Source organism: Abrus precatorius, unplaced genomic scaffold, assembly GCF_003935025.1.
Source record: "Abrus precatorius isolate BTA unplaced genomic scaffold, Abrus_2018 Scaffold8, whole genome shotgun sequence".
Taxonomy (NCBI): domain Eukaryota; kingdom Viridiplantae; phylum Streptophyta; class Magnoliopsida; order Fabales; family Fabaceae; genus Abrus; species Abrus precatorius.
Window position 1 is genome coordinate 38,867,823 of NW_020874428.1, and position 22,494 is coordinate 38,890,316.

The following is a 22,494-nucleotide window of genomic DNA, read 5'->3' on the forward strand; positions in this document are numbered from 1 at the left end:
GTCATCGCTGACAAATAACTTAAGTGTTTAATTTTGCTTATAGTTTCTAAAAATTTTAGTTTAGAAGGTTGTTATATTAAGATACATTTGACACTTCTAATATTTGAATATTTACTTTCTATCTATGCTTGTACCTTGTTCAACAACTACATATTGAATTTTTGTATTATTATAATACTTATGTGAAGTTATATAAACATATTTTTCTTTGTAAATATTTTTTTCTCAAACAAATACAGTAATAGGTACGAGTATGGGTATGCGGATATCCAAAGAATACAGATATGAGGATTAATATTCATACACACGCGAGTATGAAGCTAAGTACAGATATTTTTTTTTTTTAAATACAGGTATAAGAATAGACACTATAGTATCTTACCCTTTGTCATTGCTAAACTAAAACTTGAGTTCTTGAATTACTTTTTGTAGGTCCTATTAAAATTATTATATTATTTTCAGTTGGAAAAGAATATTTTAAAAAATTATTTTTTTGGAAAATAGTATGATTCTTCTTAGTTCTTGACTAAGCATTATCCCTCAAGAGTAGAGTACTTTTGCTGGTGATTACCAGTAATTTTTATAGAAAAATAATTTTGAATTCAAGAATTATTTTTAAGAATCACTCGTAAAGGTAGTCTTAGGACATTCACTATCAGTGTAAAGGAGTGAAGTATTTAAAATTCTGAAATTACAATTACTTACCTATTGCAGGGAAGTTATTGATTTTATAAAAGAGCCATTTGGTAGAACCCTTACTCTTTTTTTTACATCGTTTTGTTCATTTCTTGGGCGACATTAGCAGTATATTTTTCACTTATTGTATTGTGCGAGGTCTAGTGTCTTTCTGTTCTATTTTTTTATTTAAATTATATATAACCCATCTAATACACAATATATTAAGATGCCTCCTTGATTATAAACATGACTAAAATGTTTCTTAGAAAGTTTGAGCAAGTTAATTTTTTAAGTGAATTAGATCAAATTTTATAATAGTATTAAAGTTTATAAAGTTGAATATTAAGTTGCTAAGTAGTACTCAACACTGCGAGAGGGAACATGTGTACTCTGAAATTCAGATTATTTTTTGTGAAATATAAATGGGCATATTTGAATTACATATAATAAAATGAAATTTGTTGATGTTTTGGAGGAGAGAAAGGGACAGTTGGGAAAGAGGAGGTATTAGCGCGTAATCGTGCTGTCACCCATTAACATAATACATCATATCGTGTCTGCCTCTCTGTCTTCCCATTTCTCTCTCTTTCCATTTCTTTATTTCCATGAAATTGCAAATGCAAATTGGAGTTAAAATCTTCTCATTACTCAAAAACCCAAAACCATAACTCTCGTTCGGAGCTAACAAAGAAACCAAACATCAACAAACAACCAAACCAAAACAAACACTTATCAGCTTAACCCTTTTCTCTCTCTCTCTCTCTCTCTCTCTCTCTCTCTCTCTGCAACTGGATCTACCCACCCTTACACTTTCTTCTCTCAGTTATGGCCAGACAACGATTCTGGGTTTCTTCTTCTCTTCTTGTTCTTCTCACGGCGCTCTCTGTTTCTTCTCTCACTACCACTTTTCTTTCTGGTACTTCTTGCTTCCATGGGAGTTCTGATTTTAATTTTAGAAACGGAAAAAAAAGTTTCTTTTTTATGTTTGGGTTTTTCTCTTTGCAGACAGCATTTTCGATTCTCAAGCGCATACTGGTCGGAACCTTCTTCAGGCTAAAAAAGGTTTCTTCTATTTCTGCTGATGCTTTTCGATCTACCAATTCAATTTATCTACGTCCTCTATTTTTGTTATTATTATTGTTGTGAATTTTCTGTTTTAATCATTCTTTTATCGAAGAAAATAAAGTTCATTAGCAGTAAGTAAAGCGATAGTGCGAGGAAGAAGGCTGAGAATATTTCTGTTTTTATTTCATATTTATAAGACTAGAAAACTTGTGGGTATTAATGTCTAGTTTTTTTTTTTTTTTTTTCTGTTTTGAGAAAATAAAAACAATGAAAATGTGTTTGATTTATGTATCTAGAAAAATTGTAAAACAATGACCCATGATGGTCCCATGAACCATCATCATCATCACTAAAACACCATCAACCATCATCCTCCAACACATAACCTCAGGTCCCTCACCATCACCTTGTGAACCGCCACCCAAAAGGACTGCCCAGAGTTGACAGAATGTTGGTTGAAGGGGAAGAAAGGTGAAGAAAACTGTAAATATCGATGAAAGGAAGTAAAAAGGAAAAAACAATGAATCAGTTGAGGAGCACCTGCCTTTCTTTGAAGCATGTACTGAGAGAGCTCACCCATGTTTTTTTCTTCTTATTTAGAAGTATGCCACCGTGTTTGACTGTTTTCATTTTCAAAGTTCTTGAATGAGAACATAGTAAACAGCAATTTTGCGTTCTAATTTAGGTTATTTTACAAAAATATTTTCTAAAAGCCAACCAAACATATTTTCAACTTTGTTTTTATTTTTTCCTGGTCATGAAATTAGAAGATAGGGAAAACAAACAGGCCCTTGGTTTGCCCTGAAAACATCCTTCACCAGAGAAAATGACTAAACTACCATTTTGGTACTTCAAATTATTCATTTGACATCAATTTGATCTTTTAAAGATTGATTTGTGACATCAAATTAGTTGGTTGAATATTTAATGTGCCTTCAAAATGGTCAAAATTGATACTACTTTAAATCTTTGGAAGACTAATTTGACATCACAATTTTTCGGACGATCAAATTGATGATGAGTATTTGTAAGGTGTTGTTTGGGAAGAGAAGTTTTAGAGAGGAGAGGAAGGGAGGGCAAGACTTATATTTTCAATAAATATATTTAAAATTAATATTTTTTTAAAATTAAAGATATAAATTAATATATTTTATAAACTTAATGTTGTGATAATGTATTTGTCATCATAAATGATATATAATTCTTTTAATTTAAAATTAAAAAATATGTCGTCATCTCCCTTTTACTCCAAAAACCTCCCTTCCCAAACATACCCTAAAGAACCAAAATGGTAGCTTGTTTTTTTCTTTAGAAAAAAAATAAGCTATCTTATATTCACATACACCAATTAGCATTAGGAATGGGCTAACGGAGAAGTATGGCTTTGAAATTAGCAATAGTCTTGGAGGAGTTTTGGCAAAAATTTCCTTTATAATTATTATGGGCGAACTATTACCTGTGTTGCTCTGCATCCTGCAGTTTCATCCAGTAAAAGTGATGATATACTTGGGCATTATTTATTAAGAACTAGCAACATAACTTTAAATGTGACTAGATCTTTGTTTTCTTGGTACCATACTCTAGTTATTGTGAAAGTTCTTGCATACATGAAGCATAATACTATGGGAAGAACAAGGCACATTCTTTGTGGATAATAGTTGAAGAATGATGACTACTAGATTAAGTAGTCAATTTTAATCATTATTTTTTAAGTCATCTATATTTACTAGGATTCTTTATTCTACATTTACTACTAAACTTGTGAGTCTAGTTTACTTATATCAGTTATTGATCTATAATGGATTTTTTGTTATGCAGCATGTAGTTTTGCTATGTAATATTTGAACTGGTATATGGATATGTATATGTATATGTATACCAAAAGAGAATTGCTTGCTTATACCATCTTGATCAAATGTACAAAGCAAGTGCCTGATGTGCTGACCAACTATATGTCTTGATTGTACTGTGTTTTCTTTTTATTTAAAGTAGTATCACCTCTGAATCGTGAATTCAAAATGTTCCTTATAGTTATGGTTACGACTTGTGTCTTGGTTTTGTTTGTTAGAGGATGCTGTGGGTAGTGGTTGCTACTTGCTGCTACAGGGACCCTCCTTTCACTGTTTCCATATATATATACCAATTTTGACCCCTTAAAACATTTTATTTCAGTTGGTAGAGATGTGTGACATGAATCAAGAGTGCACATGTTCAAACCGTGCATTTCTCCCTCCCCATTTCTATGAAACCCCTTGTGGTCTTCCCCAAGGCCCACCTCAGTGGTGGGTCCTCTTCTATTGAACCACAGATTATGTACATACACACACAACAATTTGACCAAAGCAAAGTAGTAGTCTAATGATGCTGTTTTTTCCACCTTGCACCTGCAGGTTGTTCTGTGAACTTCGAGTTTTTGAACTACACAATAATCACAAGCCAATGCAAAGGACCCCACTACCCTCCCAAAGAATGTTGTGGGGCATTTAAAGAATTTGCTTGCCCCTACGCCGATGTGTTAAATGATTTAACGAATGATTGTGCCTCAACCATGTTTAGTTACATTAATCTCTACGGAAAATACCCTCCTGGTCTCTTTGCTAGTGAGTGCCACGACAGTAAGGAGGGCCTTGCCTGTCCTGCATTGCCACCATCAGTATCAGCAGATGACACTGCAAATCAAGTTCTACATTGTCCATCTCTAGTGCTGATGCTCACAGCCTGCTTCTTAATCTTATTATTCTGATACTTCTACTTCTATACCGAATTTTCATTCTTTTGTTGCATTTACATTGTTGTATAATCAGAGTGACCATTTTTTATATGTTGTGTGTGAATTACTTTTTGAGTCAGAAAAAAAGGATGTCTGCCTGTAGTTTAAGGAAAGCTCTATTAACCAATTCTGTAATGAAATTACGTTTGCCACAAGTGACTATCTTCTATTAATCAGAGTAAATGCTTATTGAGTAAACCACTTTTTGAGCTTCATTTAGCAGTGTCCATTTTTAAATGACTATCTTATGCTACGATATTGCATGAATAAAAATGCTTCATATCCTATTTCACAAAGATCCGTAAGATATATAGGCTTTGCGTGCAAAATTTGTTGCTTTTCACTGCCCGGGTGCTGTTTACATTGTTGCATAATAACAGTGAAAGCAAAGAAGAATGAGCACTTGTGAATATATTTCTCAGAATCACAATAAACAAGGACCTGCATATAAGGATTTGTACCTAAACCAAACACTGAATTACAGATAAGGTTTAACTTATTTTGAAGTAATGTTTTTTTATTTATAGATTTTTAGAATTTGTAGCTATTATCTTTGAAGGTTTTGTTTGAGAATTTTGAGGAAGAAAAAAACGAGTTTTAAGAGGAGTGAGGAGAGGAGAGGAGAATGGAGGAAGAAAAAGAGAGAACAATAAAGAGGAATGCTAGTAACATTTTTTAATACTCTTTTTTAACACATTTCTAATTATTAGTTAAATTTTTTTAAAAATTATAAAAATCATGTAAGTTTGATATTTTTTACTTCTAAATTAATTTTTCTTTTATATTTTTATAAGTTTTAACAAATTTTAGCTAATAATTAATAATGTGTTAAAAAGAATATGTTAAAGAGTGTATTACTAGTATTTTTTAATAAAAAAAATTATTTCAATTGGAAAAATTTAAAAATATGAACTTTGGATCTCCTTTCCTTTCTTTTTCTTTAAAATTTCTCTCTCAAATAAAGCTTAAAAGAAAGTTATTCGAAAATGTGCACCTATCTTCATTTTTAGATTGTATTACGTTTAAAATGCTTAAAAAATTAGTTTAAAATAATTAAAGCACTAAAATTAGTTTTAATTTGAACTTTTTTCCCACTTGTACTATTATTGTTATGAAAAATCATGTACTATATAAGATTATTTAGCACCCACGGTACTGTGTATGACATGTTTGGATTAGTTTCAAATTATTTCAACACAATAAATTGCAGCTTTTATGTTTTAACATGATCATCAAAATGTTTAAAAGACATACGTAATGTGAAGATATTAAACATCATTCGCAAGCGAAACCATAGCATATTGTCCGTCAGAAATTGCAATACTCAAATCTAAATCGTTGTTTCAATATACTTTTTGCTCCAATACATTAGTGTCACCTTTTCATACCATTGCATCGAAGATGTACTAGTTATTTAGATCAATTATAATTATAATAACGAGCAATTGTATGTGAATTGTGTTTCCATTAAAAATTAATTAATCCCGAGCTTACAAAATGCTATTCACTTTAATCCTTTTTTGGTACAAAACAACATTATAAATTAAAAATTAAAATGAATGACTTTTTTATAAATGAATCACAAAACCTAAGATGCGCCTCGCTTGTACAATTTCGAAAACTAAATTAGAGATTTACAAATTTAAAAAAGGGTTGACATCCTCAACTATAGACGGAAAAAAAAAAATCAAATTCAAAGAGAAAAACAAGTTGTAGAGTAGAACATGATAGAAGTTTATCACATTCTATTAAATGGTGCATCTCACTTCAACATAAAACTAGAACATCCCAAATAATTATTCTAATTACACCAAACACCACACCTTGTGGTTTTGCTCTTCAATTATATTAATTTCTTCACACTCGTGATTTTTCTATTGTATCTTATTATTCTTAACAAGCTGAATGCTTACTATGGTTTATAGGTCTTATTAACAAGGAAATCATTATATTTTTACACACAGGAGCAGCTGCCAATATTCACTTCTTTGTTCCTGCCCCTTTGGAGGAGGGTGCATAATTTGGATAAAATTGTGTACAAAATAATCACCATATGAGGTTGAGTCTAGGCTTCTGACGGAACTGCTTTTTTGTCACACACCAAGGACCAGGAAAGGTGCTCAACTGTAAACAATTCAAAAACTGTTAACCTTGAAGTAGAGATTTTTTTTTATTGTGAAACTAAAACTGGAATAAGATAATTAATGAAAATCAAATGAATCCTTAATTCAATTTAGTTCTGCAGGAAGGTTCAATATTTTGGGCTACATTGACCAAAAAATAGAATGTTCAATGAAGCTCATAAGGAACTTAGTAGAATCACACCCCAAAAGCTAGTCGTTGTAGTTAAGAGAGTTTGAGATTCTTATAAACCCTACAGTAGAATCCCATACTTTCTATGTGGGACTCAAGTCTCATTCATACCTTGCAATTGGAAATGCTACATTGCCCATAAAATAGAATGAGCTTTGAAGCAACTAAATTTGAATATTTATCACAGGTAGTAGAGAACTCACATTGCCAATAATCTTAGCTCCAAACCATGGTGTATCAGCACCGAACGGAGGAGGTATGGCTCTAATTCCATTGGACATGTATGGAGGAAGCAAGGCATAGAGTTCCTTTTCTATCCTTTCTGTACAAGAATGGTCCAAAAAGTAGTAGAATTAGAACCCTATTAGAATGGCTCATCATGCTGTATACTTTCTGAACATGACCATTTGGATTTGATTCTTTGAAGTGACTGTATTGTAGATGATAAAGTGCAATTATAGTTGTTGATAGAAAATCAACAGTTGAGATTTTACCATAGTTTTTCATACATGTGCATATATTTTACACAATCCTCTAAAATGCACCCCATCACTTTAAAGGAGCTAAATCCATAGCTCCATTTCATCTTTCTGCTTTGTTGCAAAGATAGTGTCATGTCAAAAAAAAAAAAAAAAAAAAAGGATATTTACCTGCCAAACCTGGTAAACATGCAGTTCCTCCAGATAAAACTATAGTCTTATACCAATCACTGTCGCCTGCTAATTCAGCAGAATGGCAATGTTCCACACAACGAGCTATGGCCTGGTGCAAACCCATAGCGTGCCTATACCAAGTGCAACATAAGCTTAAACTACCATTCAGGGAAAGAAAAACAAATTAACAGGGAAAAAATATATATTACAAATACATATCATGTCCAGTTAACTTCTGACAAAGATTTTCATGAATGTTACACATTTACTAGCCTGACAGAGGCTAAACACACTCATCCTCCCATATCACGTGTTATCTTCTTTTTATTGTTATTACTAGGCAGGCATATTTACCCATTTTCCCTTTTTCAAATTATATAAAATTTCTTGTGTCGAAGGATAAAAATAGAAAATAGTCAATTATGACATAAGGAGATAAACCTTCACGCCAATAATTCATCTACTGGAAATAGACTAAAATGTATTTATAACAAGAACGTAGATAGGTAAACTCAGAACAAGCCTAATACATGCTCAAGCAGTAAGCAAGCCTAAAATAAGCAGTTGGAGAGCCTACACAATGTCAGAGGTTTGAGCCCACGTAAACTCATCCTTGAAAGGAACAGCCTCAATACACTGAACAGGATAGTCTAAAAATAATCTATTTTCAAATGAGGAAATAATAAAACGCACAATCCTTGCATGGAGCAATATGCTTAATATATGAGAAATTGTGACTTAAGAAAATAACTACTACACTATCACATGTCTAATTCTACCACAACTCCGATTATCCTAATGATTAAACCATGCAGTACAATTTATTATAGTCCTATCCCTATTAAGTAATAATATCATTGATATATTATCGTATCACCATTCTCCACCAATGTTTTCCACCATATCAATTAAATGTTAAATTATGATTTATTCTCATGATTTTGTCACGGATCAACTAAGATGGATTTTATTCAGTTCAACTTAAACTACACAACACTTTATTAAATGTAACTTAAAACAGTACAACTATAGAACTAAACAGAATGAAAGTCCACTCAACATAAACAAGTGATTTAAATTTGTTTTAGGAAAAATTGATAGAAGATGCAATTTTTAGTGCATACTTTAAATATGAAAAAAGAGAGGTCCCTTGTAGAAATATTTGTATATAAATAATTTTCTTTGAACTCAACTAAATGCCTCCAGAAAAAAAACAAGTAAAAAATTACTTGAAAATTGGTAAAATCAACTGAACACAGTTTTTTTTTCCTTCTTTTGTTTTATCTAACATGCCATTAATTATTGAAAATTGATATCAAGTTTGGAAAACAAAACATATAGGTAAAGTCAATTCCTGAGAGTAAATATCAATCAAAGAAGACTTTATCATAGTTTAGATTATGCCCGATATCTGCCTTTTAACAAGACCCCCTCACTCGTGTTTGAGACTTCTATTAGAAAAGAATTGTTTAATTATTATAATTGACAAATTAACCAACAGAATGCACGTGGGGTACACACAAGTTCATTCGGAGGTTTATTTTCAACTTAAATGCACTTTTGTGATCAATTCATCAAATTTGGTGATGATATCACATACTAATTTATGAGTAACCACAATCATGGTAGATTACTTCTATTACTGAAGCAAATATGCATGATCAATCCATCATAACCATGTCACAAGAAATTAAAATAAGAAACATACACTCCAGCAAGATGTGGCTGGAATAAGATCTCTCCTGTCTGAAACCTCTCTTTTGAAAGTGTAAATGATCCTTCTACATCTTCAAATGATGCTTGTGTATCTTTTGATAGCTCAGCTTCATAATCAAGAGCAACATAACATAACTTCTGTACCATGCAACCAACAAGAGATTAAACTTCTTCAGCAATAAGACATTTAAGTAAAAGAAATCTACAAGATGGATACTAATCATTCCCACCACAGTTCACTGAAAAAAGAGAAATAAAAAGGTAAAAGATACCAAAACATATAAAGAAAATTAGAAAAGATAAAATAAGGGATTTTCTCAAACAGTAAAATCTCACATGTACCCTCAAATGAATCTTATTTATGGTATGTATTTACATGTATCATTCACCAAGTAATCTACAGGACGCTAATTTTGAACCACAATAAGAGTCCGCTCCAGATCCTGGTGCTCGTTCATGAAGCTGACACCACCATCTGGTACTTTGTCATGAACAATCTATCCCAATAGGCAATAGCTTAAGCTATTAGGTGAAGACATATGAATGGTTTTATATTATATTTCTAAGATGCCCCTTCATGCAAGTGCCACTTGGGCTTGAAGCATGGATAATACACAAGCCACCTACCTTGAGCTTAAATTAAACTTTTTATTAGAAGAATGGGGGCAGTGACCACTTGGTCATAGAGGCTGTGATATGGAATACCACAGCATGAACCATCTAGCCCAAAAGCTTAAGCTATTAGGTGAAGACACATGAATGGCTCTATAATATAATTTTAACAAGCTCCAGTCCTCTAACCCCAAAGTTTCACGTTTTCATCCCTGGACTCCGAGATTCTCACCCACCTGCTACCACATGTTGCGTATCATCTCACAGGAGGACCATACACACCTCATGCAAAAGCCCTTCAGGCTTGAATCAAGGACAAGATGGACAAGATAGACCCAATTATCTGGTGCTGAAATATAATTTAATTACGAGAATGAAGGCAGCAAGAATTGAACTCCTAACCATTTGGTCATTGAGGCTTTCATACCATCTCAAGAACCAACTCTTCTAATCATTTAAGCTAATAGGTAGAAGCCTCAGAATATTTTATATCCTTGTAGGCTAGATTCTTGGGTAAGTGAAGAAGATGAAGGCTTCTTCAAAATGTCACCACCTGGCTCTGTCCTTCTCACACAATGTCTTGCTGATATAACACCACCTTTGATGACTTATTCAAGAAGGCAGAATCATGGTCTAGACGTGAGTTTGTAATTTATTACATTAGTTCCATTTATTTTCATTTTATTATTTTCTATAGGAGTTTGTTCGTGGTAGATAATGTTAATTCCATTTATTTTGGCTCAGTTATTTTGGATAGGAGTTCGTTACATTGATAAATATCCCCAAGTAGGCTTAGGAAGTAAGAACAAAAAAGATTCAGATTGCTAATTGTAATATTATTGGGAGTTAGTCTGCTGATACCAACACTCAAGTTGGGGATTGTTATATTTGTTCAGATTCTGCATGTTATTTCCATCTTCTCTCTCTCTCTCTCGGCTGTCTTTACTGCTCAATATTTTTGTTATTGGTGTCTAACACTTGCATTGCCAAAAAGTTTGTGTGATTGAAACAATATGCCTCCGGAATTAAAGCCACTGTGTTTACACAGGGAAGAGATTTCATGAGGATGATCACTAATTTCAACAAACACCAACAACAACCCAAAGAATCTATTTCTGTCCAACAAGGCAAAGTCCAACCAAAACCTTTCCCATTATTTTCAGACAGAAGAATCTTCCTCTACCAGAAAGACATGGGAGGCCCTGTCTTCATTGACCAAGTTATTAAATCCTCCCATGTAATGAAGTAACTTAATAACTATTTCTTAAAAACCGATAATATAATTAAATATTGGCATGCTAATACTAGGAATCGGGACATATTGAGCAGATTTTTTGGAGAACAAATACAGAGCAAGAGAGAAAGAAAGGGAAAAGACCAGAATATCATATCCTAGTCAATCCAGTGAACAAGCCTGTCAACAATGTCAAATATTTTAAATTCCAAAATCTAGTCTAACTTAAGGAAACTACAAGAAATAGAAGTAATCAGGTTTTATGTAGGCTATATTTCATAAGCAATGGAGGGTCTGCTACTGTCCTTTTTGGTGTACCATGGCATCACACAGTACTTGATGGACATGAAGGAGTATAATATCCATTTTACAGATATTTCAGACCACCAAGATGAATGTCAATACCTCTTTCAATGTGCGAACAGTATAAAAAGATTGAAAACTTAAGTTATTGAGTTGCATCTTCTCCCTAAGAAATCCTGTAAGTTTCAGTGCGCCCAGTCCCATGACTTCCACACCCACCTTGCGCATTACTTTACCATTTAAAACTGTGAAAAGAAAATGCAGGTCACAATCACAGGAAAAAGTAGAAAATAAAGTCATTTGCTTCAGACATACAAAAAACAATGTATACATTAAAAAAAAGGTGACACTTAAGCAATGAGTACAACTGAATCCCTTTAGACAACAATCTGAGATTCTTTACCCAATAAATTTATTGTTCTGCAAAAATTAAGAATTATGTCAAGACATAGAAGGAGCAAGAGACAAGGATGCAGCAGGGCATACTTGGAACTATAGATGTGACTTCAAAACCTATATTAACAGCTATTCCAGAAGTTCGTTTTGCAGCATAAAGAGCAAGAGTTGCCTACAATTTACACGATAGATAAGTAAAAATGGAAATAACAAGAAATCACAGAAGCACCTGTGATTCATAATGCAAAAGGCATGCACAATTACTATGATTAATAAATTAACAATGTGAAATAGCGGGCTAGAATATGTACTTATTTTTCATCAAGAGACCAAAGGGTACTTATACAGATCCAAAGAGAATGAGCATAGATGTTCTCTTTAGTGAAATTGGTGGATATATAAAGAGAACAGGAGCAGATACATATAAGCCCTTGAAAATAATGTGGTAATAATACTCATTAAATAAGGGCAAGTATTTTCTATGGATTTTTATTTTCCACATTAAAATACATTACCTGGTTGACAGCACAAACAGCAGGAACATTCATGTCAAACAAGGAAGCATAAATTGCTTCTTTAAGCTGTTGTCTTGATGCTTTAGCTGATTCAGTATCTGGAATGAGACAATAGATGAACATGTGCAGACGAAAATCATATATGAAAGAAAAAATATGTATTACTATTATCTAGAATGGACAACATTTCTGGGACTTAGACCAGTGTTCCAAGTCCAGACACAGTCAACTTTCTTGCCCTCAATGATAAGCTAGCATTGTAAGAAGTGTCACATGATCCAAACAATAGGGTTTCAGATTTGACCACTGAACACAGACAACTGGACCCCCAAGGGAGCCTAACAGCCAGAGGAAGGTGGTAAACAAGGGCACATGATAGAGTGAGCTACATGTGTTCACACAATAGGCTGCATGAAGGGCACATGACAAGGCCTTCAGTGACAGAACTCAGAGGGTCCGATCATAGATTTCAGAGACAGCTTGTGCCCTCACCTTAATGGTTGAGGGCATGGATACCAATTATCCAGCCTTGATAATGGCAGATGAAATGATAGACCAGGACAGAACATTCCCAAAAAAATAGTTCCAAATTTTAGGGAACACCAAGGTGAAATTGTGACAGTTCAGGACACAGGATAGTTTCTCTCTGATGCAGAAAAAACTAAAGAACAACCACATACCACAAAGAAATAAAATAAACTTGACAACAGAAGTTAAACTGAAAGTTATTTTAACATTTGTGTTTCAAGTTATTTATGTACTCCTTTTTCCTTTTCTCGTTAGAACAACTTAAGTAAATTATAAAATGTAACTGACCTTCATAATGGCATATTGGTATAGAAACAATAATTGGTTGTTTATTTGGTTTCACCTGCATCCTGCCATGAGAGCAACCAATATTAATATGCATGCAAGAGTATCAAACTGAGTGAACAACATAAAACAATTATGCCTTTACTCATGATAAGGTGAATATTTTTCTTGTGATAATAATTCAGTAATCATTAAAAACACAGCCTTGTCAACAAAGTGATTGCTCTGGTACTATTCATCTATATACGTTATGTACATAGATATGCTAGTTCATAAATGCAATGCAGGGGAGAATGAAGGTTCACTTAAAAGATTATGAAGATCTATAGCTGTTTAACCAGCAAGAAGGCAGAATCAGAATGGCATAATACCTGTTATAAATAGTTGTGAAAAAATGTCGAAGCCTAGTATACATTGGCAACTCAATGTTATTGTTACCAAATTCCTGTCCATCGAAAAGGTGGGAAAAGATGCAGCATAAGTGAAAGGAACTGAAAAAACAGATAATGCATTGCCTGGTATTTGCATAAGCGTTTTCTGAGATTTAAGGCTCTCCTTGCTGAAAGCTAAAATGAGAATAAGGAAAAATGAAAATGTTTAAGCACTGCAAAAACTAGACGACAACAATTTTCAACCTAGTTAACTATTTTCATTATAATTATGTCTCGATTAGTGCTAGCTCCAACCAAAATCATTACCAAAAATGTTGCTGATCGGCCTGATGGACATGCGTATTTGCTCCAACCAAATTTGCAATAGCCAGAACCGCCTTGATAAGCATGGACAAAAAGAAAAGTTTAAAAAAAAAAAAAAAACTAATCACCACAAGTAAGAGAAAGCTAAGTTCACTGAACAAAATTGCAAGGCTAACCATCAATAATAATAGAACCAGGAACTTGTGCTCTCTGGCCATAAATATGCTTGAATGATAGTTGAGGTCTATGGCCAACAAAGGATCTGTAATTTGGGAAACTTAAAACACTCAAAATCACAAAATACCAATCACTTTCATTAGAAGATCCATCAAAGCACAGAACACCAATCACATACACGACCTATCAAATTTAGCACACAATACCAATCACATGCATAACTAGTCAATGCAATCCATAAAATTCACTCGCATCAAAGCACAAAATAACAATCACTCCAACAAAGATATTAAACAGAACAAAGCACGTAACACCAGAAAAGCACATGACCCATCACAGCTAAAACCACCAAGCAACACTAGCACAACCCATAAAAGCACAAAATTTGAATCACTAGTAACATAACCAATCAATCAAAGCACACAACACCAACAACAAAACAGAAAACACCAAACACAAAACAACAAAAAGTTTCAACCACTAGCAGCACAATCCATCAATTTAGATGACAGACTGGCCAAAGCGCAAAATTTTAATCACTAGCACACCAACCACTTGCACCATCCATCAAAACACAAAATTTCAATCATGGGCAGCACAATCCATCAAATTCAATTTCACCCCCCATCAAATTATCTCGCAAGCACAATCAAAACACAAAATTTCAATCCCCGGAAATGTGAGCAAAGGAGAAAGAAGACTAGTACTAGCTAGCACTCACGGAAGAGGGTACCCAGAGCTCAATGCGGTCTCAGCAAAGAAGAGAGAATCCCAAGAGGGTTCAGCTTGGTGGGTCTGAAGAAATTGAATCCAAAGGCGATTATCAAACACAAGGGATCTGAAAGCCTTGCAAACCACACTCAATTTTGCAGCTTCTTTCGGACCCAAAAGCCTCAGAATTTGCATCAAAATGTCAGCGGGTAACTGCTCCAATTCACCCATGTCCGAATGCGTAATTGCTTCTGATGCGTTGGATCTCAACAACGCCAATTCCCACACCTTCCTCACCATCGTCCACATCCTTCACACACCGATCTTTTCTTTCAATCCTGTCCATGCGATCAACCCACTTTTATTTCTATTCTTTCCTACCTTTGCTTTCACTTCTTTTTCTTAATACACCTGTAAATAATTGGATTAAATTATATTTTCAATTATCTTTTTTTTTTATTTCTTTGAATCAAATTTGTTGATTCTTACAATTTTGTAAAATTTTAGTTTTAGTTTTTCTTTTTAGTAAAATGTGGTTACATCAGTTTATTTATTATACTTTTATATTTTGAATATAATAAATATTTTTTTAAAAATTATTATTTTTAAATTTTAAACTCAATTTTAAGAATTGAAGTTAATAAAACTTTAATTTTTATATAATTTTTTATAAACTTTTATATGATAAAAATTTAAGAAACAAATATTTAATTAAACTATTTATCTAAACACACCCTAAATCTTAAAAGATTTTACCAACCCAAAGCTAGTCTCACAACTATATATGCAGAATATCCGATCGAAGATAAGAAAAAGAATTTTAACCAACAATAATTATATAATTTTATATATTTTAATTATAATTAAACTTCTTTATAAGTCAATGTATGTAATTCAATAAATGTTATATGAATTTTATTTAATGGTAAAAACATTTTTATATAATAAAAACTGCAAACTTCCTTCTTTATTCCTTTTTTATTTTTCATAGATTGAATCTTGAAAATTGAAATCGAAATTGTTCGATGGAGAAGGGTAGTTGGGTTTGAAAATTGGAACATTGATCCTGGCGTGGGCGTGTTCTATCCATTAAATAATCATAAGTTTCCATCATTACACGTTTGCAATTTTATTCAACACACTTATTATTATTATTATTCGATCTATCAATATTTTTAAGGGTCCTTTTCTTCCAGAAGTTAACCCTGCTTTTATTCAATTTTCTAATTTAATGCTATTTTTTACATTTTAAAATACTATAATAGCTAAATATATTGTAAGTGCGTAAGTTTGATTTCGTGCAATGTGTTATATATATATTTATTTATTATCTACTACTTTCACTTCTTTATATGGTCTATCAGGTACATCCTTAAAAAAAAAAAAAAAAAAAACTAAAATTTCTCTTCCTTCCCATTTATTATTTTGGTTGCCATATATATAAGCTTAATACAGCAAGAGAAATCTGTAAACGATGCAAATAACAAAATGATGCAATAACAAAATGCTTATGTGGCAAAATAAACTAACAGAAAAGCAAATTCCTATTCTAAATGAGAATCTTCAATTCCTACAACAAATGGGCTTGACAATTATTCTTCTCGGCCTACTGTCAACTTCTGAATTCAAACTATCTTCCACGTTTGTATCTTCTTCTTCTTTTTATCAATACTCCCCTCTGCAAAATCCACCTTGTCCTCATGATGGTAAACAACACAAAGATCATCCCAATTTTCTCAAGTGGAATCTTCTGGAGACAACTCCATCCACTGAACAAGCACCAGGCATGTGGGGGGAGATGTAGATTGATCCCATTTAGATTGTAATATGGCCAGAGGAGTGACCAAAGGATAATAATCAAGGGATAAAGTAGGGAAAGGGTCATTGAGAGCCAGGAGTGGACCCTTGTGCGGTTTAAGAAGAGAACAATGGAAAACTAGATGAATCTTGGAAGTGCTGGGTAAAGCTAACTTATATGCTACAGGCCAATGCATTCAATGATTTGAAAATGACCAAAATAACGCTTTGACAACTTATTGTATTGGCTGCTAGTAGTGGAAATTTAACGATAAGGGCGTAATTTGACATACACCCAATCACCAACAACATAGGAGATGTCACGACGCTTGCGATTAGCTTGGGTTTTCATTTGTAATTGGGCCTTCTCAAGCTTGCGTTTCAGCACAGCCAATAATTCTTGGCATTCTGGCAAAAGTTGGTCCATAACTTCTACTTTGAAAAATCCCAAAAAATAATGCAGGATGGAAGCAGGGAGTTTGCCAAAAATAATCTAAAATGGATAGTATCCAGTGGCAATGTGGACTGATTTGTTATAGGACCATTCTGCAAGAGGAAGGAAACGACTCCATCTTGCAGGATGAGTGTGGACGAAGCTACGAAGATAATGCTCCAATACATGGTTAAGGACTTCTGCCTGCCCATCACTCTCTGGATGATAAGATGTACTCATGCGAAGTTTAGTGCCACAATTTGCTAATAAAAATAGGATCACGGTCAGAAACCAGGCTACGAGGAACACCATGATGCTTGCAGACAAGGTCAAAGAAGAGCTAAGCAACCTTGAAAGCAGTAAAGTGTGTAGGCAACGTACCAAAATGAGCCCCCTTGGAAAAATGATCAACCACCACAAGAATAACAATGTTGCCTGAAAAGGGTGGAAGACCAGTGATGAAGTCTAAAGAAAGATCCTCCCAAATAGCATTTGGAATCGGTAAGGGTTGAAGCAAGCTAGCAGGCAATTTGGTCTCATATTTTGTTTGCTGGCAAGAGTTGCAGTGCGCAACAAACTGCTTAACATCGCGACGCATATCTGGCCAAAAAAAGTTTTCCTGGAGTCATGCAAGCGTTTTAAAAACACTCATGTGACCAGTTAGGGGAGTCTGATGAAACTCCTATAACAAAAGATTTCGGTACGGAGAAGATGAGGGAATCCAAATACGTTCCTTGAAAAAGAGTAACCCCTCATATGAATTCTGAAATTTGCATGTGCATCTGGATGAGACTAGACCTCATGAAGAAGTTGAAGAAATTCATCATTGCTCAACAAAGACTTGTGGAGATCATCTAAGAAGACGAAATGAGGCATAGATAAAATCAAACAAAGGCCAGAATCCTCAGTGAAAGTTCTAGATAAGGCATCTGCCACAACATTATGTCTACTGGCCTAAATTGAATAGTATAATTATAACCCAACAACTTAGAAAGATGAACATGTTGTTCTGGGGTTTGAATAGTTTGAGACATCAGTTGCTTTAAGCTTTTGTGATATGTGAGAATAGTGAAATGATGGCCCAACAAATATTGTCGCCACTTCTTAACTGCAGAGGTGATGGCGTGGAGTTCGCGAACATAAGTAGAAGCACGAAGGAGGCAAGGACAAAAAGGCTTACTAAAATAAGCGATAGGATGACCCTGTTGCATTAAAATAACACCTATAGCAGTGCCTGAAGCATCAATCTCAAGGATAAATGGCAATGAAAACTCAGGAAGAGCCAGGATAGGTGTTTCAGTCATTGCACGTTTAAGAGAGTCAAAAGCAGCTTGAGTTTCTGGGGTCCAATGAAAACTACCAAGCTTAAGGAGAGCATTCAAGGGTCCAACTATAGAAGCATACCCACGAATGAATTGACGATAGAAGCCTGTTAACCCCAAAAATCCACGAAGCTTGCGCATCGAAGAAGGTTTGGGCCAATCTAGCATAGCTTGAATCTTGGAGGGCTCAAGAGCTACTCTAGCATGAGAGACAATATGACCCAGATATTTCAATTGGCGTTGACCAATGAGACATTATGAGCCTCGTAGATAAAATTCACCATCATGAGGGTTTGAAAAACCTATTATAAATGTAGTAAATGGTCCTGCAAGGAACGACTATACACCAAAATATCATCAAAGAAAACAGCAACGAATTTGCAAAGAAATGGAGCAAAAACGGTATTCATGCTTGTTTAAAAAGTAGAGGGTGCATTACATAACCCAAATGGCATGACTCGATACTCGAAATGGCCATGGTGAGTATGAAATGTTGTCTTCTGAATATCATCGAGATTCATACGAATTTGGTGGAATCCTTGACGAAGATCCAATTTGGAGAACCAAGAAGCACCAGCGAGTTCATCCAAAAACTCATCAATAGTTGGAAGCGAAAAACAGTCACGCACAGTGATGGAATTCAAGGCACGAAAATCAATGCACACTCTCCAAGTACCATCCTTCTTTTTAACAAGGAGTACAAGAGAGGAGAAGGGGCTACGACTAGGTTGAATAAAATTGAAACGAAGCATTTCGTCAACTTGTTGTTCAATTTCAGACTTCTGGAAATGGGGGTAGCGGTATGGGTGAACGTTGGTAGGAGCAGCATTGGGAAGTAAATAGATATTGTGCTTGGTGGTATGGTCTGGTGGCAATGTGGTGGGTGTAGAGAATAGATGGGTAAACCGCTGAATGAGGCTAGTCAAGAGTGGGTTTGGATGGGAAGGGACCTCAGAGGAAGGTGAGGTTGATTCAGGAAGAACTTGTATGTGAAAAAAAGCAAAGGCTGAGTTTGTATGAATAAGGCGCTTAACTTGATGGGCTGAAATGTCTAAAGGAAAGGATGGATTATGGGCCTTGAATTCAACTAATGAACCATCACGAAGGAATTTCATAGAGAAGGTATTATAGTCAGTTAACACTAGGCCCAATTCCTTGAGCCATTGGACACCTGACACCACCTTAGCTCCACTAATGGGTAGAACATAAAGATCAACCACAAAAAATTGCCCCTAGATGATGAGGGAGGTAGCATGACAAATAGAATTACAATCAACAACAGTCTCATTACCAATCATAACATGGAGAGGAGGAGTGAGTTGTGTAGTAAGCCCCAAAAATTTAGCAATGCGATCCTGCACAAAGTTATGAGTACTTCCGCTATCTACTAGGATAGTGACTAAATGCTGGGCTAATTGACCCATGAGACGCAGCGCCTCGTGAGAGGAATGACCCGATAAAGCATTGAGGCTAATTTGAGCCTTAGGTGTAGAACTGGAATCCTCTAGAAGAGTAAGGGCAGGATTGAGTGGAGGGGGGTCTATGGACTCGATTAGTTCTTCCTCGGCGAGCAAAAGGAAGAAATGAGCCTTGCAAAAGTGGTTGGGGCTAAATTTTTTGTCGCAGTAATAGCAAAGCCCTTTTTTGCGACGGGTGGCAATTTCGGCCTGAGAGAAATGTTTGTATTTGGTGTTGGGTGGAGCTGGTAAAGATGGCGTTGGAGGGTGAACTGCCGTGGTGGAGGGGAAGCCACCAAAGAAGGGTAAGTTGAAAGGCGAGTGCGAAAAGAGCGATGACGATCTTCAAGTTTGTCTTCCTATAACCTTGTGAAAGCCACTACTTGGGGAAGTGAGATAGGTTGATGTGCCTGAACCTCCTGGCGAAGCTCTGGGGAGAGCCCAGAGATAAAACAACTCAAAAGGAAAGAATGGGGCGATCCCACAATGCAATTTGTCAAGCGCTCGAAGTTTGTCAAATAATCATTAACAGAGCCATGCTAGGTTAGCTTAAAAAGAGCACCACGGGTATCGTCATAGTACGAAGGGGAAAATCGTGTCTCCAAGGCTTGCAATAACCCTTGCCAAGACAAGATGAGACTGTTATGAATTATCCATTGGTACCAACTGAGAGCTGAACCGTCCATGTAAAACGATGCAATAGAAAGGCATTCAGATTCGGGAGTACCAACACAATCGAAGTACTGTGAAATTTTGAAAATCCACCCCATGGCGTCGGTACCATCAAATCACGGAACATCCAACTTTATGTGAGGGCGGTAAGGTATGGTGGTGGTATGGTCAATAGGTGGAGGAATGGATAGAGATGATAATTGGGTGAGGATAGCGTCAATGTTGACAGAGAGGTCTATTTGGGTAGAAGTGAGGGTGGATTGATGTTGGATAAGGAGCTTTACGGATTCCTCAAGGTGATTAAGGGTTTTAGAGCGAGTATTATCAGTCATAGCAATGAAAGCACCAAATTGATAGGAACACACTAAAATTCCTTGAGTTCGAGGTCAAGGTCCCTCCAAACAAAACAAATAAACTGAAATTTCTCTTCCTTCCCATTTGGTTGTTGCAAGAATTTTATCTAATAGTGCACCTCAAGAAAACGACATCAATCATGCTTTTGTTCATTGGTAAGAGTCCTTTGTAAAAGTAATGGATTAGAAGTTGATCACTTATTTGATGATATGGACAATTAGCATATAACTTCTTGAATATTTTCCAATACTCATGTAATGTCTTATCATTAATATGTCTCATGTCACTAATGTCTTTTCTTATAGTAGTAACTTGAGGTAGGGAAGAATTTCTCAAGAATTTGCCTCTTCATGTCTTGCAGGCAAGTAATAGAACTTGATTGTATGTAGTATAACTAGTCTTTGGCAAACTCATCCAGTGAAAAAGGAAAGGTCCTTAACTTTATGTGATCTTTCTTTATTCATATGGCTTTAGGGTTGAACATACTACATAGAACTCCTTTAGATGATTGTGAGGGCCCTCTCCAGCTAAGCCATGACAGTTGTAGGTGGATTAATCTATACTTTAGTTTAAAGTCTACATGCAGATCAAGATACTGAATGGCTAAAGTTTGGCAGTTAATGTTAGGTACTGCAAGGTTCTTCAAAGTTCTACTAGCCATATTATCTGTCTCAAACTACTTCCTTCTAATGTTCTAATCGTTAGGAGAGTTCTATTTATTTCAGGATAAAATGCAACTAGCTCAGAATATCGTTCATTTCTAGTCATGCACTATAAGGTTGTAGATGTAACATATTTTAGGTTTACATTTATAGCTTTATTTTAATTAATAAACACTTTTCATATATTTTATTTTTATGATTTTTACCATTTTCTACTTATTTGAATAAATTGGGTCTATTACAAATAAATGTTTTAATTTTGTATTTTTGGTTATTCTGACCTTTGACTACTATTTCGGCCATAACTTTTTCTATAGATACCATTTTTAGCTAATTTTAGTTGCATTGGATTCTACACATCTAGGGCTTCAAAATGCATACATAGATTTCTAGATTTGGATTTATTTTTGATTTTTTATGATTTTTTGAAATTGAAGCAGATTTGCTGAATATTTTTGCGAGATTGCATTTGGACCTTTATTATTTAATAATTGTATTTGGGCTTCTAGATATTATTGAGGCCCGAATATTGGCCACTTAATTTACCTTAATTAGAATATATAAATAAACTAATAAGGTTCTGATTTAGGGTATGATGTGATTAGATACTTTAAGATTTTGAGACATGGCCGAAATAAGAATCATTGTTTTTACTTTCTCTCGAACACTTTCGTTCTTTTCTCATTCTTGCGTGGGTTAAGCGTTTCGATAGAAGACTAAACCTCTCGTTCAATCTGCAGAATCCAAACGCCATATTTTTTACTTGAGTTTTGCGCTAAATTGCTTCAAGTTTGTTCTCTTTTTATTCTAATCTCAGAATTATGTATTACGATCGTAATTGACTTTTCTGTTGTTAGAATTCAAATTAGGACTCGATTGATGCTCTGATTTGATAATTAATGTGGATTAGGTTAAATGATTATTTGATTTAATTCGTAACTCTATTCAATTAGGTTATTCAATTGAATTAATAATTAAATTGAGTGATTGTTCAAACGCGGATTTAAATATTTAGATATTGTGATAACCGGAGTTATACGCAATTGATATTCTGTGGATTAATGTTTCTTAATTTATTTTTACTCACTTTAACTCTATCTATAATTTAATTTGATTAATTTACAATTTTTAAAGCTTCAAAAAGCT

The 22,494-nt window shown here is 34.4% G+C and overlaps 2 protein-coding genes across 4 annotated transcripts; one reads left to right on the forward strand and one right to left on the reverse strand.

The window, feature by feature from the left end:
- Positions 1 to 1,216: 1,216 nt before the first annotated feature.
- On the forward strand, positions 1,217 to 4,705 carry LOC113847502 (GPI-anchored protein LLG1). Its single transcript, XM_027476654.1, has 3 exons — positions 1,217 to 1,594; positions 1,684 to 1,740; positions 4,134 to 4,705. Exons 1-3 carry the CDS (start codon positions 1,504 to 1,506, stop codon positions 4,484 to 4,486), a joined length of 501 nt encoding a protein of 166 aa, XP_027332455.1. The 5' UTR covers positions 1,217 to 1,503; the 3' UTR covers positions 4,487 to 4,705.
- Positions 4,706 to 6,183: 1,478 nt separating this feature from the next.
- On the reverse strand, positions 6,184 to 14,994 carry LOC113845904 (actin-related protein 8). 3 transcript variants are annotated; one of them, XM_027473592.1, is made up of 12 exons: positions 14,662 to 14,988; positions 13,940 to 14,025; positions 13,767 to 13,837; positions 13,440 to 13,513; positions 13,072 to 13,133; positions 12,256 to 12,353; positions 11,831 to 11,912; positions 11,447 to 11,589; positions 9,188 to 9,333; positions 7,477 to 7,610; positions 7,030 to 7,148; positions 6,184 to 6,637 (listed from the first exon to the last, which is right to left on the reverse strand). In XM_027473592.1, the coding sequence occupies exons 1-12, from the start codon at positions 14,958 to 14,960 to the stop codon at positions 6,560 to 6,562; spliced, it is 1,392 nt and encodes a 463-aa protein (XP_027329393.1). In that variant the 5' UTR covers positions 14,961 to 14,988; the 3' UTR covers positions 6,184 to 6,559. The 3 variants fall into 3 exon arrangements, 2 of the variants coding, with proteins under 2 accessions (XP_027329393.1, XP_027329394.1); XR_003501595.1 differs by lacking the exon at positions 6,184 to 6,637 and adding an exon at positions 8,057 to 8,115 and having other exon boundaries at positions 14,662 to 14,994; XM_027473593.1 differs by lacking the exon at positions 7,030 to 7,148 and having other exon boundaries at positions 6,261 to 6,637; positions 14,662 to 14,984.
- Between the last annotated feature and the right edge of the window lie 7,500 nt (positions 14,995 to 22,494).